The 24,904-nt window shown below is 39.0% G+C and overlaps 1 protein-coding gene across 2 annotated transcripts in view; it reads left to right on the plus strand.

Moving 5' to 3' along the window:
• Nucleotides 1-24,904, plus strand: part of rnf111 (ring finger protein 111) — a 67,094-nt gene that overhangs the window by 22,878 nt on the left and 19,312 nt on the right. For both annotated transcript variants that reach the window (XM_033050686.1, XM_033050687.1), the window contains exons 3-5: nucleotides 9,764-9,890; nucleotides 18,339-18,502; nucleotides 24,602-24,772. In XM_033050686.1, the coding sequence (XP_032906577.1) occupies nucleotides 9,764-9,890; nucleotides 18,339-18,502; nucleotides 24,602-24,772 (462 nt within the window). The remainder of the gene's footprint in view (nucleotides 1-9,763; nucleotides 9,891-18,338; nucleotides 18,503-24,601; nucleotides 24,773-24,904) is intronic.

The following is a 24,904-nucleotide window of genomic DNA, read 5'->3' on the forward strand; positions in this document are numbered from 1 at the left end:
TGTTTCCTGCCTGTCCAAACCCTTAATAATCTTATATGTTTCAATAAGATCCCCTCTCATCTTTCTAAATTCCAGAGTATACAAGCCCAGCTGCTCCATTCTCTCAGCATATGACAGTCCCGCCATCCCGGGAATTAACCTATGCTGCACTCCCTCAATAACAAGAATGTCCTTCCTCAAATTAGGGGACCAAAACTGCACACAATACTCCAGGTGTGGTCTCACTAGGGCCCTATACAACTGCAGAAGAACCTCTTTGCTCATCTGCTCAACTCCTCATGTATGAAGGCCAACATGCCATTCGCTTACTTCACTGCCTGCTGCACCTGCATGCTTACTTTCATTGATTGATGAACAAGGACCCCCAGATCCCGTTGTACTTCCCCTTTTCCCAACTTGACACCATTTAGATAATAATCCTGTTTTTGCTACCAAAGTGGATAACCTCACATGTATCCACATTAAACTGCATCTGCCCACTCACCAACCTGTCCAAGTCACTCTGCATTCTCATAGCATCCTCCTCACAGTTCAGACTGCAACCCAGCTTTGTGTCATCTGCAAATTTGCTAACGTTACTTTGAATCCCTTCATCTAAATCATTGATGTTTTTAGGTGGCAATCAACACTTCCCTAAAATAGATTGGCCATTGTATTTACCTTGAAACACATAAAGTTGCTGTCAATAAATGGGTCCTTTGGTCCATTATGTCCATACTGACCTTATTAAACCCATTAAGCTATCCTCACTAAACCTATTTACCAGATCTTTGTCCTTGATTAATTGGGCTCTATCCTCTTCAGCCAGACCCCCATCCATGTTTTCCAGAAATGCTGCCTGACTTGCTGAATTACTCCAGCACTTTGTGTCCTTCCATATGGGACCTTGTCAAAAGCTTCTTTGTCACATCAATTACCCGTATCAATATGTTTTGATACCTCTTTGGAAAAATTCAGTTAAATTGGTCAGACAGAATCTGTGTCCCTTTATTTTAAATTTGCTTATATTTATGCTCTATCTCCTGCAGACCTGTTGTAACCACCCAGTAAAGTGATAGCAATCAAAAAGAAACAGGGCTCTAACTGTTTTGTTTCATTTGAAGAAACACTAGGATATTCTCCCTAATTATACAGTAATTGATCACAAATCAGAATTGCATGTGACCAACCCTTTTCCATCCCCTCACACTTGAGTTACCAGTCCATCCCTCCTTTATTCGTTGTCTCTCTGATATCCCATTCTCATGTGCCTTTGAATTTACTAAGTTATGGTCATTGTCTCCAAAATGCTTTCCTCTGCAACTACTTTCTCAGCTACATTCTCTTAAGATTAGTTTCAGTACTACTGCTGCTCTTAAAATGAACCTAAATTAATCTGCCTGACAAGTCAGACTCCTTACAGTAAAGTAGATCCAATTAGGCCTTGCATTCTTCATATGCCATATTACACCATTACACTCTGCCTTCTACACTGACTTGGTAGTGCTTCTGTTTTTGACTGTACTTATTTTCCCACTTGTCTCTCCCCCCCCCCCCCCCCCCCCCCCCCCCTTCCCTGCCAACTTAGCTTGAACCTTTCCTGACCGTTCTGGCAAACATCCTCACAAGAATGTATGACCTTTTCTAGTTCAGGTACAACCTCCCCATCTTGAACGGGTTCCCCCTTCCCCAGAAACTGTCCCAGTGACCCAGAACTGTGGCCGCAGACATTCCCCCCACTATTCTTCTCTTCTTCCTCCCCTGTTGTACAGTTAAGCCATCACAATGTTGTGATCATGAATCATCCGGTTGCATTTCTGTAGATGCATTCAGGGAGCACACGCACGCATGCGCGTGCACGCACGCACGAATAGCTCATGATGGGCCAAATGGCTTGTGTCCATACTATATGACTTTGAATTCCCACATGCTGCGAGTCATAAGACATAATGGACTGAAATTACCTTCCATATTTTTTAATTTAGAAAGCATCCCATTAAAATGTAATCCAATCTGTTCCCACACTTTGTATGGACTTAAAAAAAAAAAGTTAAATGATTCACAAACCACATACTAACTGGAGCAAATGTTGCATGGTTGAATCAGAGGCATGTGTTGAAAAGATTCTACACACCTTTGCTCACCAATGCTCAAACCCACCGCTCTCACTCATCACAATCTCCATTCTCAGATCACTGTACTCAGATATGTTCATCTCAAGCACACTGACGATTTAGAAGTAATACTACAGAAAAAAAGCAGTCTAGTAATAGCTCATTGTTTATCTTAAAATTGTCATTATCTAGATTTTTTTTGTCTGTAAATTTATGACATCACAAAAATTCAGGAGGGATCATATTTTGTTTATCGCTGTTGGATTAATAGCTTGGAAATGCTTTATTTTTTTAAAGAATATTTCAAGGCAGAGATAATTCTTATACAATATATAAATAGCTTTTGAAATTGTTCTTTTTTGTTGAAGTATTAAAAGATGTGCTAAAAATATAATCAGGAAATGCGGAGGACTGCAGTGCAACTGTTACAAGCTTGAAAAAAGACAATTTAGTCGTTACTGCGGTCTGTTCACATTTTGACAGATAGCTTATGTGACTCATTACTGAGTAAAACACATCATACAGGTTTAGTGAATAACAGCTGGAGGGCTTTTAAAATTACTGGCTAGCAGGTGATGTTTCATGGTTGATGGTTAATGAAACTCAAAATTTAAGTTAAGCAACAAAGATTCAATAAAAATAATTGCATTTAAATTAAGGTTATTTAATAGTAATTAAGATACCAAACAGTTTTGGCTACTCATTAAATTATTTTTGGTGAATTAATAGCTTATATCAGATATAACTTGTTTGAAAGCTTGCTTTCTCAACACAGTGGCCCAAGTTCTTTTCGTACAGCTGTTTAAAATCCATTTGGATGATCATTGAAGCTGCAAAAGTAATTTAACTTTCAGACAACTGCTTGATCTCTCTCGGCTTTAATCATTGGATTTTGGGGCCCATTCAGCTCATGGGCCAAACCTTGGTCCATGCAATCTTTAAACATTGTAATTTGTTTTATTCCAAGCTCCACACTGCATGTAGGGATCAGTGTTTAATCAGGGGAACTGATAATCATGTATTTCGACCTGAATTTGGGGGGGAATGATTGAGCAGTGATGGAGGAAAATAATTGGCAGATACAGTTTAACGTGAGACGTGTCGGGCATCAACATTTTTGAGTACGGTGAATCTGGTACCCTTGGGACTTTGGTCAGACTAGCAGATTTTCCAGACTACTGGAGTTTAAATGTAGGAAATATATAAGCACTGTGTACGCTAGCTGCAAAGCTGACCCACACTTAATTCCAGCTTGAGTTACACTCCACGCCCAGCCCCTGACCACACGTTCTGCTTGCTGTCTGATTCCTGGCCTGCATTCCAGAATAATGAGAGAGCCAGCTGCCGAACCATCAGAATATCCAAACAATCCAAATCTGGCTTAATTGTCATTTACTGTATATTCGTAGTGATATATCAGGTAACAATAATGGGATAGAGCAGTTCGGAAGGCTGTTTTTGGTTGAGGAGAAATTACAAAAAAATAGTGATTTGGTCTGAACATAGTTGTAAACAACTGATGTCATCCTCTCAAGGTGGCAAGAATTTCCAAACTAGAATTTATCTGACTTCTGTGGAAATAAAGTAGATGAAAGGTAATGTCAAGAGGTACTTATTAATAAAGTACGCTAAATCCTGAACCACTGATTTAACCCCCTGTCACACTGTTGAAAATCAGTTGGAAAAAGTCAAAACTGAGCAAATTTTGTTTAAGATGCCCTTTGAGGTTTGAGAGGCTGAATACCCTGTATACTGTGGCTTTGATCTGAGTGTCACAAGGGAAAAGGGCACTCCACGTTAGCTGCTTATTTGCTATAAAGTTATTGTGAAGGATTGCCCATGCAGCCGGAAGCCTTAGTTTAATGACATATACCAGAAATCTGCCAGGCAAAATAACCATTTTGGCAATAACCATAAAAGGCAAAATGTCATTTATGGAAAAAAAATTGGTGCAAAGTGCACCTTTCCTGAGAGTCCTTCTCATTTCTACAAAGCAGTTAAATCGGTGTGGAATTAAGACTTCAATCACACTTTTACCTAAGCCACTTAAACTGCTGGAAGATTTCAGACTAAATAAGCCAAATCGAGCCACAGCAAATACTTTCAATTGTGTAAATAGAGTGTTGAAATTATAATTATGTAGATAGAAGCTTTGGGCAAGTAATTTTGAGATCACCCAAAAGCTGCCTGTAACAGAATTGTAGTTAAGAATTAGGTGAAGTAGAATAATGAATGTACTAAAAATTGCTGGACTTCTTGTTACAATTGGGCATGCTTTTATTTTATCTGACCACACTTATGTTTCATGTTTTAAACCATGAAGTGTGCCAATATTTTATGACACAAATATCAGATTATTTCATCATTAAGTATACTGTGTTCTGTCTTCCGCAGCCCCTCCCAAGTGCATCCCCATGTTTCTTGGAACTTTATATTCCAATCTCTTGAATCAGGTTTCCACTTTTGCTATTGTACCAGAGCGTGCTTAAGAGATTGACAAATGATGTCCTACATGAAGATTTCTAATCTGTTAATAGCTTGACAATCATTTCCATAAACTCATATCTTAGGCAACAAGCAAGACTCCTCCATCATAATCCCTGGACGGGCCTTGTCCAACAAAAAGGACAAACCTACCTGAACATTCATCAAACTGGTATATACATGGAAGGGAGTTGCTCTGGAAGTTCTCTGCATTGACCACAAATGCTGTGTCTGGTAACATCAAGTCATATGTGGACAAAGTAACCTCCAGTTGTCATATCAGCTGATCAATCAGTGCTCCTTAGTGTTGGGAAAACATTTGGAAGAAGCACAAGATAGCAAGCGCACAGAATGGGGGTCTTACAACTCCATCACCAATAATGGCTTGCTCATGGATATGGGTGCCAAAGGAGGAAGTGACTCAACATGAGGGATAGACCTACTTGACTTTCTCCTTATCATTATAACTTTGGTAGATGCATAGTTGCTTCGGTAGAAGGACCACACAATATTCTTGTGAAGACAAAATTCCGTCTTTACACTGAGGTCTCCTGTTATGTTGCATGGCACTTTAATTGCATTTTCTGAAATCAAAGTAGAACTCATTGGCAGCTTACCTGGGGTGGCACAGTGACGCAGCAGTAGAGTTGCTGGCTTACAGCACCAGAGACCCGGGTTCAATCCTGACAACGGGTGCTGTCTGTACTGAGTTTGTATGTTCTCCCTGTGACCGCGTGGGTTTTCTCTGGGTGTTCCAGTGTTCTCCCACACTCCAAAAACGCACAGGTTTGTAAGTTAACTGACAAGACTACAAGCGTGCTAAACAACAAGTATGCAATTGATAGTGATGCATGATTTCATAACTAAATGGTCAGAATATAGGTCTGTGGTCCTACTAGCTCTAATTATGAATCGTTGGGGGGCAATGAAACTAATAGAGGAGAAGGAGACAATTCAAAGAACATTACTGTTCTCAGTGAGTGCTAAAGATGAGGCTCAATCATCAGCAACCTCATTCATTTAGAAGTGCTGAGTGAATGATCCATCTTAGCTATCTTCTGAGAACAAAAGGCAGTTGCCTAATCCAATTTTAATCATTGTGTATGACATCAAAAAATCATTGTGAGTGCCTTGTTGCAGCAAAGACCAATGGCCTAAAACTAACTATAATTTTCGCATCTACATCATTCATTCATCATCGTTGAAAACATTAGCTACGCAGTGGTGCTGGTTTCCAACGGGAATGGTGACGGATGCACCACACATCTCTGTCCTCCAGTTCCTGTGGACTTCTGCCGCTGGAAGTATAGGATTTTGGTGTGTGTGCTTTATCATCATTCCTAACAATGCTATTTGCGACAGTGATCACAACTTCTACTGAAGTGTGGATGGCCGTTGGCTCGCTAGAAGCTCATCCGCCCTTTGACAGGTCTTGTTTTTGGTCCTTCTGGGGGTCCACAGCCCCCTCCTCACCTGGCAAACCAGGTGGGGGAGACGGTTTAGTCGCCGACTATCCACCATGGAGCAGGTAGCACGGGATTACGTGGTACCTGTGGCATGATCTATATCACACTGGGGGAAAATTGCCAAAGAATATCCTGTTTACAAAATAGGACAAATCAAATCTGGCTGATTACTATCAAATCTGTCTCCTTTCAAGCATCGTTTGGGACACAGCAATGTCATGTAAATGAAAGTAGTCATGTTTAGTATTTTGTTGCATATCCTTTGCATGCAATGACTGCTTGAAGTCTGCGATTCATGGATATCATTAATTGCTGGGTGTCTTCTCTGGTGATGATCTGCCAGGCCTGTATTGCAGCCATCTTTAGCTTATGCTTGTTTTGTGGGCTAGTCCCCTTCAATTTTCTCTTCAGCATTTAAAAGGCCTGCTCAATTGGGTTCTGATCGGGTGATTGACTTGGCCACTCAAGAATTTACCATTTGTTTAGCTTTGAAAAACTCCTTTGTTGCATTAGCAGTATGTTTTGGATCATTGTCTTACTGTAGAATTAACTGCTGACCAATGAGTTTTGAGGCATTTGTTTGAACTTGAGCAGATAGGATGTGTCTATACACTTCAGAATTCATTATGCTACTACCTTCAGCAGTTGTATCGTCAATGAAGATAAGTGAGCCAGTACCTTCAGCAGCCATACATGCCCAGGCCATAACACTCCCACCACTGTGTTTCACAGATGAGGTGGTATGCTTTGGATCTTGGGCAGTTCCTTCTCTCCTGCATAATTTGCTCTTGCCATCACTCTGATTTAACTTAATTTTCTTTTCATCTGTCCACAAGACCTTTTTCCTGAACTGTGGTTGCTCTTTTAAGTACTTCTTGGCAAACTGTAACCCGGCCGTCCTATTTTTGTGGCTAACCAGTGGTTTGCGTCTTGCAGAGTAACCTCTGTATTTCTGTTCATGAAGTCTTCTGCGAACAGTGGTCCCTTTCTTCTTAATGATGTTCCAAACAGTTGATTTTGGTAAGCCTAAGGTTTGGCTGATGTCTCTAATTTGTGTAATTTGAAGAAGAAAATCAAGTACCTGAAAAGTATTGCGGTTGCAAATTGAATTATGAAAACTGATTGTTGGAAGTTTGTCCACTTTTAATAGCGTGAAAAGTGCTAGTAAAAATATTTATAGATTAAAATGTGTTCTTCCAATTTTTGAAAAGTAATTAGTTTACTGGATGCTCAAAAACAAATTTGATATTATTTAGAAACAAAGAACTGCAACTGCAAATGCAGGGTTTTATCAAAAATAGACACAAAGTGCTGGAGTAACTCAGCCGGTCAGGCAGCATCTCTGGAGAAAAAGGATAGGATATTATTTGTTGTGACAATGCAATGATGATTAACTCTGTAATAATTCTTCAAATGCAATTACCCGTTCTGATGTGTGGGTGGTGTTTTTATAGAGGACCAAGCCAGTAACTAGCAGTATCAGAGGGATTTCTAATGTGATGATTATAATAAACTCATATTTGTTTTGGAAACTCCATCTGTTGCAGCTGTACAGAACTTTGCCTTTAATTACAAACTGATAATATTTAAGCCCTCTTGACCTGTTTTGTGTAAAGTAATCTTTTTTTCTCTTGGTCATGACAGAGCTGGGATTAAAAAAACAGCTGCGATTTTATTTGCTGCTCTTTTTTTTAAATTAGTGTTCCTGTTCAATTGTAATTTCTGGTCGTCATCATTCAACCATTTTGAAGAGTACAATGACCTTTTCTCAACATTAAAATGGCAGAATTTTCCGCTTAAAACACTCTTCATTGCTCAGTTGATAATTTGTTTTAACTGAGTCATACAGGCCCAAGGTCCAAATTCAGATTTCCAGTCTCTGCTCAATGAATTTGCCAAGATTCCAGCATAGATATGCAAAACACCAAACCACCTCAAGAAAAAGTTGTGTACAGTACAAATTACTTCATCATGATATTAAGTGAATGGAAAATAAGACTACCAGAGACATGGGAGTCTTTGCTATTTTATTTGCACTTGAAGATGTCCTTAACTAATTTCTCTTTCAATGTATTATAGCACATGGGTGGCACTGAACACCTCTGTACTAATTGTACTCAGAAGGTGGTGGAGTCGCCTCAAACACTGCAGTCTGTTTTATGAAGAAGTTCTCTCAATATGCTCCCTTAATGGCTATTATTGTTTTGATGTTTGAGCAAGGGAATTTTTTAGAACCAAGGTTTGGTCTGGAGAAAGACAAGAAGTTTCTTCTCTCAAGGAATAACGAGCCATTTGAATTTTTAAAACGTCTTCATTTTTGCTGAGATTTTCTTTAATCAATTTCAAATTTCAACCTGTCGTATTCAAACAGTAGCTGTGTTATTTCTAACTCGCTAATTACTTAAGGTTTATTGTGCCAGGTATTTTGATGAATAACTAGACAGAATGGTGTTGATGGATGTAATTCGAAGGAGATTAATAATATAATTTTCCCTTGGAAATTTGCTAACTAATAATCAGTTTATGTGGAGGAAGTAAATTCATTAGATTGAATACTATTTTTCCTGCACATGCGCATGACTGCTGCAGTTACCCTCAAAGTAGCCATGACTCCATATAAAGCACGCAGAAATTCTTTAAAACTGACTTGCAAGTTATGTTGTTTTTCTCACAGAAATTATTTTGTATTTGGCAAAAGCCTTACCAAAAGGGCATCATAAATAGACTTAATAACATATTTGAAACCAATATCTGCAAATTAAATATCCACAAATAAAAGTTAAAAGGCAACTTCATTTCTCCTTGTCTTTATGATCATCTGTGTGAAGAAATATACCACAAATATCTTTCAGCTAAAGATGAAAAATGCATCGAAAGTGTGTTAGTTTCTGAAGAGAAAAAAAATGCTTCCATTTTGAGTTGTGAATCGCTGAATTCTACTGAAAAGGCATTCCTCAAAGTGTTTCAGATTTTTGTTTTTCTTTTCTTGGACATTAAAATTGTGTGTTTCTATTAACTAGGGAGAGTCTAAATCCAAATTTGATCAAGGTTATTGTGGAGTAAGTGGCCATCGTGGAGCTGTGCATTTGCATTTGTTGTTGAGTTTTTTCAGATGTATAGAAGCAGTAGTAATTTAAATCTGTAGCTAGAGCTCAGTTTCTTATATAACTTTTTGAATTTATCTCTGAAAAATATTTCATTCAGTGGATAACAAATGACCAATCAAGAGGTTTAGTGATCATTTTTGTTTTGATGATTAGTTTAGTTTAGAGATACAGCGCGGAAACAGGCCCTTCGGCTCACCGAGTCTGCACCGACCAGCGATCCCCGCACATTAACACTATCCTGCACGCACTAGAGACAATTTACACATACACCAAGCCAAATAACCTACATACCTGTACGTCTTTGGAGTGTGAGTGGAAACCAAATGTCTCAGAGAAAACCCACGCAGTCACAGGGAGAACGTACAAACTTAGTACAGACCACCCGTAGTCTGGATGGAACCCGGGTCTCCGGCGCTGCAAGCTCAATAAGGCAGCAGCTCTACCGCTGCGCTACCGTAGCCTTGATATAAGATGAGCATTAATGACTATTTAATAATGATAGGCCACTTGCATTTGATGTCTCTGAAATATAGGTCACATTGGGTGAAACCAAAATTTCAAGATCACACGCTTGCTAGATTCTTGCTGATTGTGGATTTTGTGCTGTTTCCAGGAAATATTGATGAGGATGTTGTGGTGATTGAGGCCACCTCAGCACCCCAGGTTACTGCCAATGAAGAAATCAATGTTACCTCAACGGACAGTGAAGTGGAGATCGTCACTGTTGGGGACAATTGCAGGTGAGTTGAACCTGAGATTGGTGATTTGTGAATTGCATGTTACTTCAAGGTCTAGAAGGAATGTTTGAAATTACATTTAGAATTACTAGATACAGTGATTTGGCAGCAATAATACTATGTGAATTAAATATGATTTTGGATTTTACATCTCTGAATGGTCAACTTGATACATTGATTTTGATTTTGTTGATTTAAAAAAATCACTATTAAAGGCTTTCCCCCACACATTTGTTGAAAGTTAACTTTAAATTTGGCATGTGCATCAAATGGTTTGTGGATGAAAGTAGAATTTCTTGCCTGTGGTTACTTTTGAGCACTTCTAGAAATGTTTTTGACATTTATCTTTAAAGACTTAATCCAGAATAATAAAAATATTACTGTAATCTCATTATACCCCAAGTTGGTATTTAGCATCTCTTGAAGATGATCTGTCCGTGTGTAAAATTGTTCCCACTTGAAACAGAAACGCATACACTGCTATTGAATGCTGAGGCTCCGGGTAGTACTTGTTTTTATGTTAGTTTGTTGTGGTATAAACCCAAGAACAACAGGAGGAGGAATTAGCCTCAAGGCCTCCTATGTCATTTAAAGAGAGCATGGCTGAAGAAAGGTCATTACCCGAAACGTCGCTCATTCCTTCTCTCCAGAGATGCTGCCTACTCCAGCATTTTGTGTCTATCGTGGCTAATCCTTTATCTGAAGCTAATTTTCTTATCTTATTGTTATTCTTTGACTGTATGCAAAAATCGCTGAATTTTAATTGACAGCCCTTGACAGAAGAAACTTTAATTTGTTTGAGTACTAACTGTCAAGGGTGTTTTATTGTCAAATGTCCCAGATAGAACAATGAAATACTTACTTGCAGCAGCACAACAGACTATATAAACATAGTACACTGTAAACAATATAATAAACAAGGAAAAAAAGTTCAGTGTGTGTACATACACTCATATACAGATGCTATATATATGATACACATGCACACACATATATATGACACATGCACACATACGTGTACACATAAAAAACAAACAAGCAATAATAATTCAATAATAACATTAATGGTCTATGTAGTTCAGAGCTTATTTGAGGTTGTATTGTTTAATAGCCTAATGGCTGTAGGGAAGAAACTGTTCCTGAACCTGGACGTTACAGTTTTTAGGCTCCTGTACATTCTTCCCGACGGCAGGGGTGAAATGAGTGTGTGGCCAGAGTGGTGTGGGTCTCGGATGATGCTGGCTGCCTTTTTGAGGCAGCAACTCCGGTAAACCCTTTCGATGTTAGGGAGGTCAGAACCCGTGATGCACTATGCAGTGTTCACAACTTTTTGCACAACTTCGCTCCTGGGCATTCAAGTTGCCGAACCAGGCCGTGATGCAACCAGTTAATATGCTCTCGACTGTACACCTGTAGAAGTTCGAGAATCCTCTCTGACATACCGAATCTCCGTAATCTTCTCAGGAAGTAGAGGAATTGATTGTTTTCTTTATAATGACATCTGTGTGCTGGGGCCAGGAAAGATCTTCAGAAATATGCACGCCCAGGAATTTGAAGCTCTTGACTCTCTCCACCATCGTCCTGTCGATATACACAGTTTTTGTGGGTCCTCAACCTTACTCTTCCAAATTCCACAATCAGTTCCTTGGTCTTACTGACATTGGGAGCCAGGTTGTTGTGCGGCACCATTTGGTCAGTTGATCGATCTCACTTCTATACTCTGACTCATCATCATCTGTGAATTAGTCCAACAACGGTGATGTCGTCAGCGAACTTGAAGATAGACTTAGCACTGTGTCTGGCTACACAGTGAATAGAGCAGGGGGCTGAGCACACAGTCTTGAGGTTCTTCTGTACTGATTGTTATTGAGGATGTGTTTTTACCAATTCGAACAGACCGTGGTCTGTTGATGAGGAAGTCGAGGATCCAGTTACATAGAGATGCACAGAGTTCCAGTTCCGTGAACTTGGTAACCATCTTGGAGGGGATGATGGTATTGAATGCCAAGCTGTAGTCAATACAACAGTCTGACGTATGTCTTTTTATTGTCCAAGTGGTCCAGTGCAGAGTGGAGAGCCAGTGAGATTGCATCCTCCGTTGACCTGTTGTGGCGGTAGGCAAATTGTAATGGTTCGTAGTTGAGGTAGGAGTTGATATCCACCATAACCTACCCCTCAAAGCACTTCATAACCACGGAAGTTAGTGCTACCAGTCGATAGTCGTTTAGGCACATCACCTTACTCCTCTGACTCCTTCTCTGGAGACGATGTTCCCTGGTCCAATAAACCAGGAGAAACAGCACCTGTGTATGAAAATCCTTGAGCTTTTTCTGGCTAAAATCCTATTCTGTACAGTCTGTGATGATGCTATAATCCATTGCTGAATGAAGTGTCTGCAGAAGAGTCCTGACCTGAAATATAGCCAGTCGATTCCTACCACAGATGCTGCCTGATTTGCTGAGTTCCTCCAGCACTTTGTGTTTTGGTCAGTGTTCCAGCATCTGCCATTCCTTGTGTCTCTGAGTGAAAGGTCATTAGATGAGATGTTAAACTGAGAATGTAAGTTAAACTTTGACTTACGGAGAATGCAAAAGCAAATGTATTCCCATCTGGTGAACGGTGTAGAAGTGTGATAATGCACACCTCCAGATTCAAGGACAGTTTCTTCCCAGCTGTTATCGGGCAACTGAATCATCCTACCACAACCAGAGAGCAGTTCTGAACTACTATCTACCTCATTGGTGACCGTCGGACTATCCTTGATCCGACTTTGCTGACTTTACCTTGCACTAAAGGTTATTCCCTTATCATGTATCTGTACACTGTAAATAGCTCGATTGTAATCATGTATTGTCTTCCCGCTAACTGGATAGCAAGCAACAAAAGCTTTTTACTGTACCTTGGTACGCGTGACAATAAACTAAAGCGTAACTGTAATGGCAATATATATATATATATATATATTAGAATATATATGATTAAGAAATTCTTCAGAGAATGGTTGGTTGGCTGGCAGTTGAAAGAAAAAATACTTTAAACAGTATCAAGAAGAAACCAACTGAATACTCTATTCATCTAGTTCAAGCATTATGAAAGGTCTCCATAATGCAATTGGATATAATGCAATTGATGAATGTTGAAACATTGTTTCTCTGATGCAAGCTGAGTTGGTTAAAACGCGATTTCCTTTATGAACCAGATAACCATTTAAATGCTACTTTGAAAATTGACAAGCAAAAAAAAAGCTAGCTTGGAAAAAAATTGGACCCAAAAATGTTTCAATACAGCTTCCCCGCAGTAATTGGATACCATTGTATTTTAAGAATACAGTCTGTCATTTTCACTGCAAGTGGCCTCTGAAATTGACAAGCAATTGTTTCTATTGACACTTGTGCAATAATTCTCTCTTAAATAATGTAACATACAGCTTTTAGTGTTTTTAGCAGTGATAAAAATAGACACAGCTAATAAAAATACATTTTGTTTGGTAAATCCTGGACAGTTGTGGACAATTGCAGAGAATTGTGAACGCAGCCCAAACCATCACACAAACCAACCACCCTTCCATTTACTCCATTTACACCTCACACTGCCTCAGCAAGGGCACCAGCATAATCAAGGACAAGTCGTACCCCGGCCGCTCCCTCTTCTCCCCTTTCCCGTCAGACAAGAGGTATAGAATTGTGAAAGCTCACACGTCCAGCTTCCGGAACAGTTTCTTCCCTGCTGTTATCAGACAAGTGAACCATCCTACCAACAACTAGAGAGCAGCCCTGAGCTATTATCTACCTTATTGGCGAGAACCTTGGACTATCTTTAATCAGACTTGACTGGGCTTTATCTTGCACTAAACGTTAGACATGTTATTCCCTTTATCATCTGTACACTGTGGAGGGCTTGATTGTAATCATATATTGTCTTTCTGCTAACAACAAAGGTGTTCACTGTATCACAGCACAGGTGACAATAAACTAAACTCAAACTCGAACCTCATTTCTCCATTGATACAATTGTTTTTATAACACTATTTTCTATAGCACAGAGTTTCTTAGGAATGCATAAAATAGCAGAACTACCTGTATCAAGTATTGACAATAATATAGTTGATTGGTTTTGTGTTAACGTATGCTGTCATAGATGTGAAAATCCAGAAAGTAGATGTCAGAGAAACTCTGGCCTTTAATGGAATGTATTGTTGTGGTCTTTGTGGAGGTAAATTATGCTGAATCAGTGAACTGGTGTAAATGTAGTCTTGATGTGGAAACCATTGACATAAATGGAGCAAAATGCAGCAGATGTTGGTAGCATCCATGGGCAGAGAAATTCAGTCAATGTTTCATGTCAAGAACCCTTCATCAGAAACAGAAAACTTAAAAAAATGTGTGTTGTAGAGGAAGTGGTATGCAGAGACCAGAGAAAACAGGGTGCAGACAAAGTTGTCATGGTAACAATGGCATCAAAAACCAGTTGGAGACAGATGGGTAAACTAAAATTGAAGCAACAGTGCAGAACCGTGCACAGTGAGAGGGAAAGAAGGACAATTACAGTGCACCCCCACTTTACTGAGGGATTACATTCCTAGAAAATAGTCTGCATCGGAAAGTGCCATGTCAAGAATGTATGTTGGAGATAGAAAAGCAGCCCTGAGTCACAGTGGGCTCCCTCTCTATGTCCATTGCAGGATGTATATGCCTGGGACTATTTGAGATTGAAAATACTTAAATCAATAATTTCTTTGCAAATGCAAATTCTGTTTCCCTACAGCCTTTGATCTATATCTTCAAGTAACACCATATGTTAATGTACTACAAAAGAAATCAATTTCTGAAGAACTATTTTTATATATGTTGATTCAGTTATTATTATATTTGTGCTGAAATATACCTGGCATTCAGATATGTATTGGCTTTATTTGAACACCAGTGCCTTCATACAGCAATGCTAATACTTGCACACTTGCACAAAGTTAAACGGTATATTTTCACACACAGACATTTTCACACACAGAATAATATCTTGGTTAGACATTGTGGTTCTATATTAAGTATGTTTTACATTGATGAGCATTAAAGTTTTAGTGAATTAATATATGATCTTTTAGGCATTAAAACACGGAAGTGCAATAGACCATCAGCATTTGAAGCCTGCTCAGCTATTCATTTTAGGTAAAGCTTCAGTACTTTGGCTCCATTTGCCCGTTTATGTTCCATTTTCCATGATGTCAGTTAACAGATGTCTGGAGATCTTGAAAGGATTAATTTGAGCATCATCCACAATCTTCTTAGAGAAAGATTGAGTTCTAGATTCATGTGAAAATCTTTGCATTGCTCTAAACCCAAACAGATAATGTCAAACTTAGAGTCTGTCGCTGTAATATAACTTTGTTTGGGGGAGGTTGGTAGAATTTTCTAATCACTGCGTGGTAGTCTTGCACTGAGGAACTTGGAGCTTCACTGTTGCTCAGTGCTTTTTATAGGGAATTAGATAGACGTAAGAGAATAACATGCAGGGTGATGTGGAAACAATGGTGCAAAGTGACTGGCGGGATTGTTCTTATGGAAGGAAGCTTAGACAGAAAGGGTTGAATGGTCGTCTTTGCCATAACGATTCTGTGATTCTATCATTTCTCAACTCGGATTCCCAGCTTGGGTTTTGGAGAACACAGTTTCAGCTTTAGTAGTTAATGGATAAGTTGGTATTAAAATATCCATACAAGAATGAAGGGAAAACCACTTGGGTTTCCTCTGGGTGCTCCGGTTTCTTCCCATGTCCCAATTGTAGGGTTGTAGGTTAATTGGCCAATGTAAATTGTATGACTGACCTGGCCAGTGAATTTCACTACACCAATTGGTATATGTGACAATAAATGAACTTATTAACTTATGAAATTGTCCCTGGTGTGTAGGGAGTGAATGTGAAAGTAGGGTAACACAGAACTAATGCTGGGTGGGTCATCAATGATGGCTGGAGACTCAGTGGGCCAAATGCCCAGTTGCCATGTTGTACCTTTCAATCAAAAAGCAAGAAGAATTAATGAGCAACTTGCAGAAGCAGATAGTGTATTCACACGTTAGACTTGAGAATCCAACTTTTTTTAATCATTAAATTGGACCAGATTTTTTGAGGGTGAGTTTAAGGGGGAAAGCTGCAAAATTATGACATGGTGAGAAAAGGACACCATAGTAAATTAATTTACTGATAGGTCTGAAAATGACCAGGTCACAATCAGCAAACGGAGATCTTAATTGAGAGTAGCATCGAAGTAATCTTGGAATACAAATATACAAATCATCAGAAATTAGAGGCAGGTTCATGTGAAGAGAAGCAAAATATTGTAGTTTATTCCTAGAGGATTAAATTGAGAATTAGAAAATATGCTCCAAACTAGCATTGAACCACTTCTGGGAGCATTGAATATTTCAGTTTACTGCACAAACAAACAAGTACAGATGTAGTAGTTACGATATTTAAAACATAATTAATGGTGGGTTTAATTTTTTCTCCTGAAATGATAAGGCTGAAGGTTAACCTATTAAGTTTTTACTCCGGGCAGTGGAGGGGAGGAGAGGGGAGCAAGAGTTCCCATTTAATGAAAAATATACAATTAAAGTACCGTCAATATATGATGGTGACCAAGAAGTCAAATAAATAATTCAAAATAACTTATTTATGGGAATGGTGAAGATATAGAACTATAAATTGATAAGGTGAATTGTACACGTATTTCCAGGAGAAAGTTATATAAGTATAGAAAATGAAAGGAAATGGAAGAAAATGCTGATCAGTGAAGAATGTGGGCAGCAACATTTGTGGAGCATTAACATGTAGATAGACTGGCTGGACTAAATTACTTGTTTTTTTTGCTGTTGCATACAATTAAGCCTTCTTTCATTAAAACAACCATCAGACAGTGTGTCAATAATACAAAATTGTTTGGCTAGAATGAGGAGGGAACCTTCTTGATTTTTAAGATTAAGTATGTTTCGGGCTAAAGGATTTGGGAACTATTAATATTGGAGGAGTGCAGGTGTTTTAAGTTTGGTTCTGCCAAGCTTAATAGGCAACTTGAATTATGAAAATCATGAATTGCTATATTTACCATCTGGTGCATGTGTGCACTGACAGCACTAATCAGTTATGCCAGCCTGATTGCACCAGATGCAGCACTGACCGAGGTGCAGGATAAAAGGAATGAGAGCTAGCAGAAGCATGCTGCAGGTTGAAGCTGAATGTGTGGCACTGGGAGATAGCATAACAAAAGGAAAATCCTGGAGGGGGTGGTTGGCATTGCAATTTATTGTTGTGCACATTGTTTTTGATTTTGATGGTCCAGTTTAAGCATTTCCTACATTTAATTTAAATTTTGTGTATACATGTGCATTTTTTTTTCTCCTTGAGCAAGCTTGAATGGTGGCATGAATATTCTTTGATTGAAAGTAACCTACTAACATCCTTGTTTCGCCCTAAACGTAAAACCGAGCGGGCATATTGAACCGTTGACAGTCTGGATTTGTTAAAATTTCTCCCATTATCCAAGGTTTGATTTCATTTACGTTGAGACCTTTATAGAATAAACTGATATTTTAGATATTTTAAACTGATATAAACAAAAACAAGATATTTTTGAAGCACTTGCATTCCAATTAAAAAGTAATTCAAACAATTACTCCATTTCAATTCTGATATTGGTGCTAGCTTATTTTTGCATTACCTGACATACTTGTTAATGGTATGATTGAGTACATATATGAGGTCACATACTGACTTTCAGTGAAAATTTTCATTTTGCGTCCTTTCCAGGCAAATCATTCCATACATGAGTATGTCAGGTACTGCAAAGGAGAAAATAAACAGTGCAGAACATAGTGTTATAGTTACAGAGAAAGTACAGGTAAAAGAGGTAGATTAGAAGCTCGGGAATTCATCCTCAGCATCTGAGAGGTCTGTTCATAAGTGTGATAACAGCCCAGAAGAAGCTGTTCTTGAATGTGGTGGTATGCGCTTTCAATCATTTACACCTTCTGCCTGGGGAGAGAATTAAGAAAAAGGAATGAATGTTCTTCTCCCATCTAGCACATTTTTTAATATTAATATTATGCAACAATAATATTAATATTAAAAAGTTATCTCAGCAAATCCAAATTCGTAGTTCCAAACAAGCATGCTTAATTTTCCTTTATAGGATATAGTTACCCCTGTGTTATTGGCTGTTCAGGTAACGTAAATTTGCCTTTAGAGAATTAACAAATCACTACCCAAAAATTTGAGATATGGAATAAAGTTTACTCCTGCAGAGGGTGGGAAGGAAAAATAGTGTGAATACACTTTTCCCTACTCATTTATTGACATCTTGGTTTACAGGAAATGGCAATATGGAGTGTCATCTAAGAACGGGGGGCACCCTTATATCATTAGATATGAATTAACATTTTGTGGTTGTTTTGCTTCCAGGTCTTACACCACACTTGTTGGTCACTCAAGGGTACACTGGGGCCAAAGCTCAAGCTCCCAGAACAGACATCAGGAGCAGCGAAGCAGAAACAGAATATCTACAGTTATTCAGCCGTTGCGACAAAGCACTGCAGAGGTGGTTGATCTTACTGTGGATGAAGATGGTAAGTGTGTTTGGGTTCTGAAATTGGGCTGCACAGAGAGTACATAATAAATTTGTGAAGCAAAGCCCTTAAATGCTTTCATCATTTACATCGGAAATGGATAAAACAATATGTTAACCTTTAAAGCCATTGTCGTATCAGTGTTCCACTCTTGGATTAGTTTCGCTAGTCACTCACTAGTAAGTTTTACCTTGTACACTCCTGGAAATCAAGTATGACTGTAAACTTCAACTGGTTCCTGACGATTATTATCAGGGCGAGTACCTAATGTTCAACCAGTTTTCCGTTGTTTCTGTGAACCTCTGAGTAAAAAGAGTAAATTTACCCTTGGCAGAGAGTTGTTTTAAAGTCATCGACAGTACAGTGTCACAGGTAATACAGCTGCTGCATCACAGTGCCAGAGATTCTGGTTTAATGGGACCACTGATGCTGTCTTGTGGAATTTGTGTGTTCTCCCTGTGACTGCATGGGTTTCCCCTCGATGCTCTGGTTTCCTCCCACATTCCAAAGACATGAGGTGGTGGGTTATGTAGCCACTGTAAATTGCTCCTTGTATGTAGATGGATGAGAGAATTTGAAGAAAGTTGATGGGAAAGTGGGGAGAATTTAAAAAATGGGATAATCGCAGGATTTGTCTAAAAGGATGGACTTGGTGGGCCAAAAGCCTGATGACTCTGAGCCAACAATGGTGCTGCTTCCTGCACTCATGCAGAACTCAAATTTTGTCTCTTGTGTATCCAATTTCCATATTGTGTTCATCTTCAATTTCACATAGTCCATCTCTGACTCTCCTTTCTGGACCTTTCTTTACGGTTTAGAGATATAGCGCGGAAACAAGCCCTTCAGCCCAGCGAGTCTGCACCGGCCTGCATTCCCAACACATTAACACTATCCTACACACTAGGGACATTTTACAATTTACAATTATGCCAAGCCAATTAACCTACAGACCTGTACATCTTTGGAGTTTGGGAGGAAACCAGAGATCCTGTAGAAAACCCATGCAGGTCACAGGGAGAATATACAAACTCTATACAGTCAAGCAGCCATGGTCAGGATCAAACCCAAGACTCTGGTGGTGTAAACATAGAAAACAGAACATAGAAAATAGGTGCAGGAGTAGGCCATTCGGCCCTTCGAGCCTGCACTGCCATTCAATATGATCATGGCTGATCATCCAACTCGGTATCCTGTACTTGCCTTCTCTCCATACCCCCTGATCCCTTTAGTCACAAGGGCCACATCTAACTCCCTCTTAAATATAGCCAATAAACTGGCCTCAACTACCTTCTGTGGCAGAGAATTCCAGAGATTCACCACTCTCTGTGTGAAAAATGTTTTCCTCATCTCGGTCCTAAAAGATTTCCCCCTTATCCTTAAACTGTGACCCCTTGTTCTGGACTTTCCCAACATCGGGAACAATCTTCCTGCATCTAGCCTGTCGAACCCCTTAAGAATTTTGTACGTTTCTATAAGATCCCCACTCAATCTTCTAAATTCTAGCGAGTACAAGCCGAGTCTATCCAGTCTTTCTTCATATGAAAGTCCTGACATCCCAGGAATCAGTCTGGTGAACCTTCTCTGTACTCCCTCTATGGCAAGAATGTCTTTCCTCAGATTAGGAGACCAAAACTGTACACAATACTCCAGGTGTGGTCTCACCAAGACCCTGTAGAACCTCCCTGCTCCTATACTCAAATCCTTTTGCTATGAATGCTAACATACCATTCGCTTTCTTCACTGCCTGCTGCACCTGCATGCCTACTTTCAATGACTGGTGTACCATGACACCCAGGTCTCGTTGCATCTCCCCCTTTCCTAATCGGCCACCATTCAGAAAATAGTCTGCTTTCCTGTTTTTGCCACCAAAGTGGATAACCTCACATTTATCCACATTATACTGCATCTGCCATGCATTTGCCCACTCACCCAGCCTATCCAAGTCACCTTGCAGCCTCCTAGCATCCTCCTCACAGCTAACACTGCCCCCCCAGCTTCGTGTCATCCGCAAACTTGGAGACGTTGCATTCAATTCCCTCGTCTAAATCATTAATATATATTGTAAATAGCTGGGGTCCCAGCACTGATCCTTGCGGTACCCCACTAGTCACTGCCTGCCATTGTGAAAAGTTACTCCTACTCTGCTTCCTGTCTGCCAGCCAGTTCTCTGTCCACATCAATACTGAACCCCCAATACCGTGTGCTTTAAGTTTGTATACTAGTCTCTTATGTGGGACCTTGTCGAAAGCCTTCTGAAAGTCCAGATATAACACATCCACTGGTTCTCCCTTATCCACTCTACTAGTTACATCCTCGAAAAATTCTATAAGATTCGTCAGACATGATTTACCTTTCATAAATCCATGCTGACTTTGTCCAATGATTTCACCACTTTCCAAATATGCTGCTATCCCATCTTTAATAACTGATTCTAGCAGTTTCCCCACTACTGATGTTAGACTAACTGGTCTGTAATTCCCCGTTTTCTCTCTCCCTCCCTTTTTTTTAAAAGTGGGGTTACATTAGCTACCCTCCAATCCTCAGGAACTACTCCAGAATCTAAAGAGTTTTGAAAAATTATCACTAATGCATCCACTATTTCTGGGGCTACTTCCTTAAGTATACACATATATACACATATATACACACGGTATATATTGCAAATTGTATGTGGTGAATCCCTGCTTTGTAAATTAGCAAACCCCTGAGATTTAGCACTTAACTGAATGCGAAAGTATTTCTACATTAAAATTGACATTGTTCAATTATTTTGGGAGAGAAACCGCCATTCTAACTCTGCAAAAAAAAATCTTACTGGAGGTTAAATGTAAATTATTGTTGCAAATTGTAAAACTTGAAATATTAATGCAGTCATTTATTATCAACTAGTTTTAACGGTGGCACAGTTGCTGCCTTTCAGCGCCAGAGACCCAGGTACAATCTTGCCTACGGGTGCTGTCTTCACGGAGTTTGTATGTTCTCCCCATGATCGTGTGGGTTTTCTCTGGGTGCCTGGTTTCCTCCCACACTCCAAAGAGGAATTGGCCCTGGTAACAATTCTAAAATGTCCGTAGTGTGGACAGTGCTAGTGTACGGGGATTGCTGGTCAGCGTGGATTCCACGGGCTGAAGGGCCTGTTTCCGCGCTGCATCTCTAAAGTAAAAACATATTACTGGAGTCATCAGATCCTCAGCAAAGCCTTGCACAAAGCTCAGTGATGGAGCTTGAAAAGAAACAGTGGAGAAGTGTACCTTTTCAATTGCATGAATTAAAAAAGGGATTTATTCAAATCATCTTGCAAAATTTATTATATTGTTCAGAATACTAACCCAGAATGTTATTCAACAAAACATTGACTTTAAGCTTTGTGATGCAATGCAAAGATTATGAAAGTTCTAGAGTGCATTTTCACGTTTGACTGTTGTACAGTACTGTTTCATACAGTATTGAAGTTGAAATTCTTCAGGATCAGTCTGTCAAAGATTGAACTGAATTTGAGCGATGTCGGGTTGCTTTTATAGAATAAGGGTTTTCTTTATTAACTCTGTGACTACAGAGAATGGTGAATTATTCACATTCTGTGAGCCTTGTATCTTCATTTCAGTTGGTAAGAATTCTTAAAAACCTAACAATTTAACTCAGATTTATCTGAGAAACAAGAAATAAATCATTTAGGTAACATCTCTCTTTGGTTGAAAATGTTCACCAGCCAAAAAGGCAGGTTGGATTTATATTTCACTGAGCTTAGCCTTATTTGAGTTTCAACTTATTGAATAAATTCAAGATTTCTCCCATCCTTTGATAATTAAAATCTGGTTCTCTCTTGGTTTTGGGCACACATGGAATCTTTCATGAAAAGAACATGACATGAAGTTGGATTAGTGAAAACGTTTTGAGCATTCTTTCTTCTTTTTGTGACCTTGTTTGTTGAAATTCTATGAAATTCTCTTCATTTGTTCATCACAAAGTAAATTGATAATCAAACTTTAGAGAAGAACCAGCCACCATTAATCAGTGAGTTCATTCTATTGGAGAGAAACATTTGTCCCCACTCCTCCATTACCAGCAACCATGGCACCAATGGTGAGACTTGAATCGTTCATAATATCCAGACTCAAATCAACTGTGTAATAACAGGTGTTTTGAAAATTATGCCCAATTTCCATAGCAACTTTGTGAAAATGTACAAAATCAATAATTTAGTAAAAGATGAGAATTTTGTCTTGAGTAATAATTCAATTACTTAAAAAAAAAATTCAGTCACTTTGGCTGTAGTTAGCTGACTTTTCTGCCTCATCCCAATCCTTCGAGCCCTTTCTATTTAATTCACCTTATCTCCCCTTGCCTGATGAAAGTAAGACATTATGTGACACGACTGAGGACTGACAGTGGGTTTCAATTCTTTACCCAAGTAGAGCTTCCTACCTTTATTTTTCTGTTCCAGGGAAATTGTAAGGTGAAAGATCTGAAATTAGATGCGAAATGGTGGTGAGGGGTGGGGTCATCATTTAGGTAGTTTATCCATTCAGAATATGTAAATGGCATTGTGTTACTCGATGGGAATTTGGAAATAAGATTGCGACAGTTTCAAAGAAACCTGTTGGATCATTTCTACCTGTCTACAGCTCAACTATAAGTGGGTAGTGATGGAGATTATGAGCTGACGATTCAATAGCCTTGAATGAACTAGAAGCAGCTAGTGACTTTACGTCAAAGCATGATTTATCGTATTTTAATCTAATCAAACCTACCTACTGTCTAAGTATGTGTAAATCCATTTCAATTTCTGCTGTAGACAATGTTTAAGAATTCATGTTTTCCTTATTTGTAATAGTTGCAATCAACATAAATATTTATTTTAAAGAGTTGTTGTCTTTGTGCATTTAAAGTTATTAAAGAATATAAGCAGAAATTATTTTTATTTCAAGTGAAGAATTCCTTGAGATTGATTAGAAGGTGTCAAAAGCAGTTTTTGATTATATTAAGTGTGTAGGAAGGAACCTCAGATGCCGGTTTAAACCAAGGATCGACACAAAAAGCTTGAGTAGCTTCAGTGAAGAAGGGACTCGACCCGAAACATCACCCATTCTTTCTTTCCAGAGATGCTGCCTGTCCCGCTGAGTTACTCCAACTTTTTGTGTCTATCTTTGATTATATTAACTTTTTTCTACCTAATTCACCAAGTTAAAATATCAGTTTCCTGGTGTGTAATACAGTTTTGAATTTGGTACATGGGTATTAGTAAATGTTTTCTCATAGTTTGATAAGGCCAAACATTTTTTTCTGTGTCAGCCTGACTTTGGAGGGTGTTCCTTAAACATGGTGCAATATAGTTTCAGGAGTGTGGTTGAGAAATAATACCAAGTTAGCTTTTCTAATTTTCTAGTCTCTGCACCACTTAATTTATACAATAGACATGGTATGATTAAATGTTTAAAGCAGATGCAGAACAATGTAGCTTTAGCGTGTACCTTTATATAATCGGCTTTGAATGTTTGTTTGATGGTCCGATTATGCTGAGAATGTTTAATTGCCAATAACATTCTTGGATAAAATTTTGATTATAGATTCTAAGCTCCCCTTTCATTTATTTTCCATCCTTCAGAAAATGAGTCGTATCCACAGTTGTTGGACTTAGGATATAGTCCTGCCGCAAGATGTTATCTATTAACCTAGTTTTTTTAATGGTCGCATATGGCGACTGTGCTGCAGGCAGCTTTGGTGGAGATAATTGGGTAATTTGTGTGTCAATCGCGCTTGGTGACCATACAATAGATAATGGCTGCAATTAGTTTTAGAGGCATAATGTTCTTGTAAAAACTCGCACAGCATTATTTCTGGGGAATTTGTCCTTTTGCATGGGGAAGTTTTACAGATTGTTTCCTCTGCTCTTTAAAGAGATTGTTAAAATGACAGCTGAGAGCAACATGCCATGGCCTAATTCCAATCTTTGGATGACTATTGGCAGTAAATCACCCTGTTTGAAGAATGTGAATGTTTTTTTTAATTAATTAAGATTAAGATTTGTCAACTGTCTCAACTTTGTGCGAATTTAAGACCCTAATGAAATTTTCATTTATTTTTTTACTTTGATCACAGACCCCACAGTGGTGCCAACTACTTCTGTTGCCAGGTCACAACCTGTCACGAATGTACCTACCTCAGGCCAGATCTCAAGTACAACTCCCGGTCCTTCTACCACCCAGCCTGCCTCTGTGGCACAGTCTTCAGGAGCTCCCATGGCCATTAATGCTGGTCCTTCAACAGTAGGTACGTCTGCAGGTTTGTTTGAAGGCATTTGGCAAAATTACATATACCAAGGGAGATATCCAGATCTCACAGGTGTCGCTAACAGGTGCTACTTTCGTATTAAATTTGAATTGCACTACCTTGCAGAGCTTT

The sequence above is a fragment of the Amblyraja radiata genome, chromosome 34 (genome assembly GCF_010909765.2).
Source record: "Amblyraja radiata isolate CabotCenter1 chromosome 34, sAmbRad1.1.pri, whole genome shotgun sequence".
In the NCBI taxonomy this organism is placed as follows: domain Eukaryota; kingdom Metazoa; phylum Chordata; class Chondrichthyes; order Rajiformes; family Rajidae; genus Amblyraja; species Amblyraja radiata.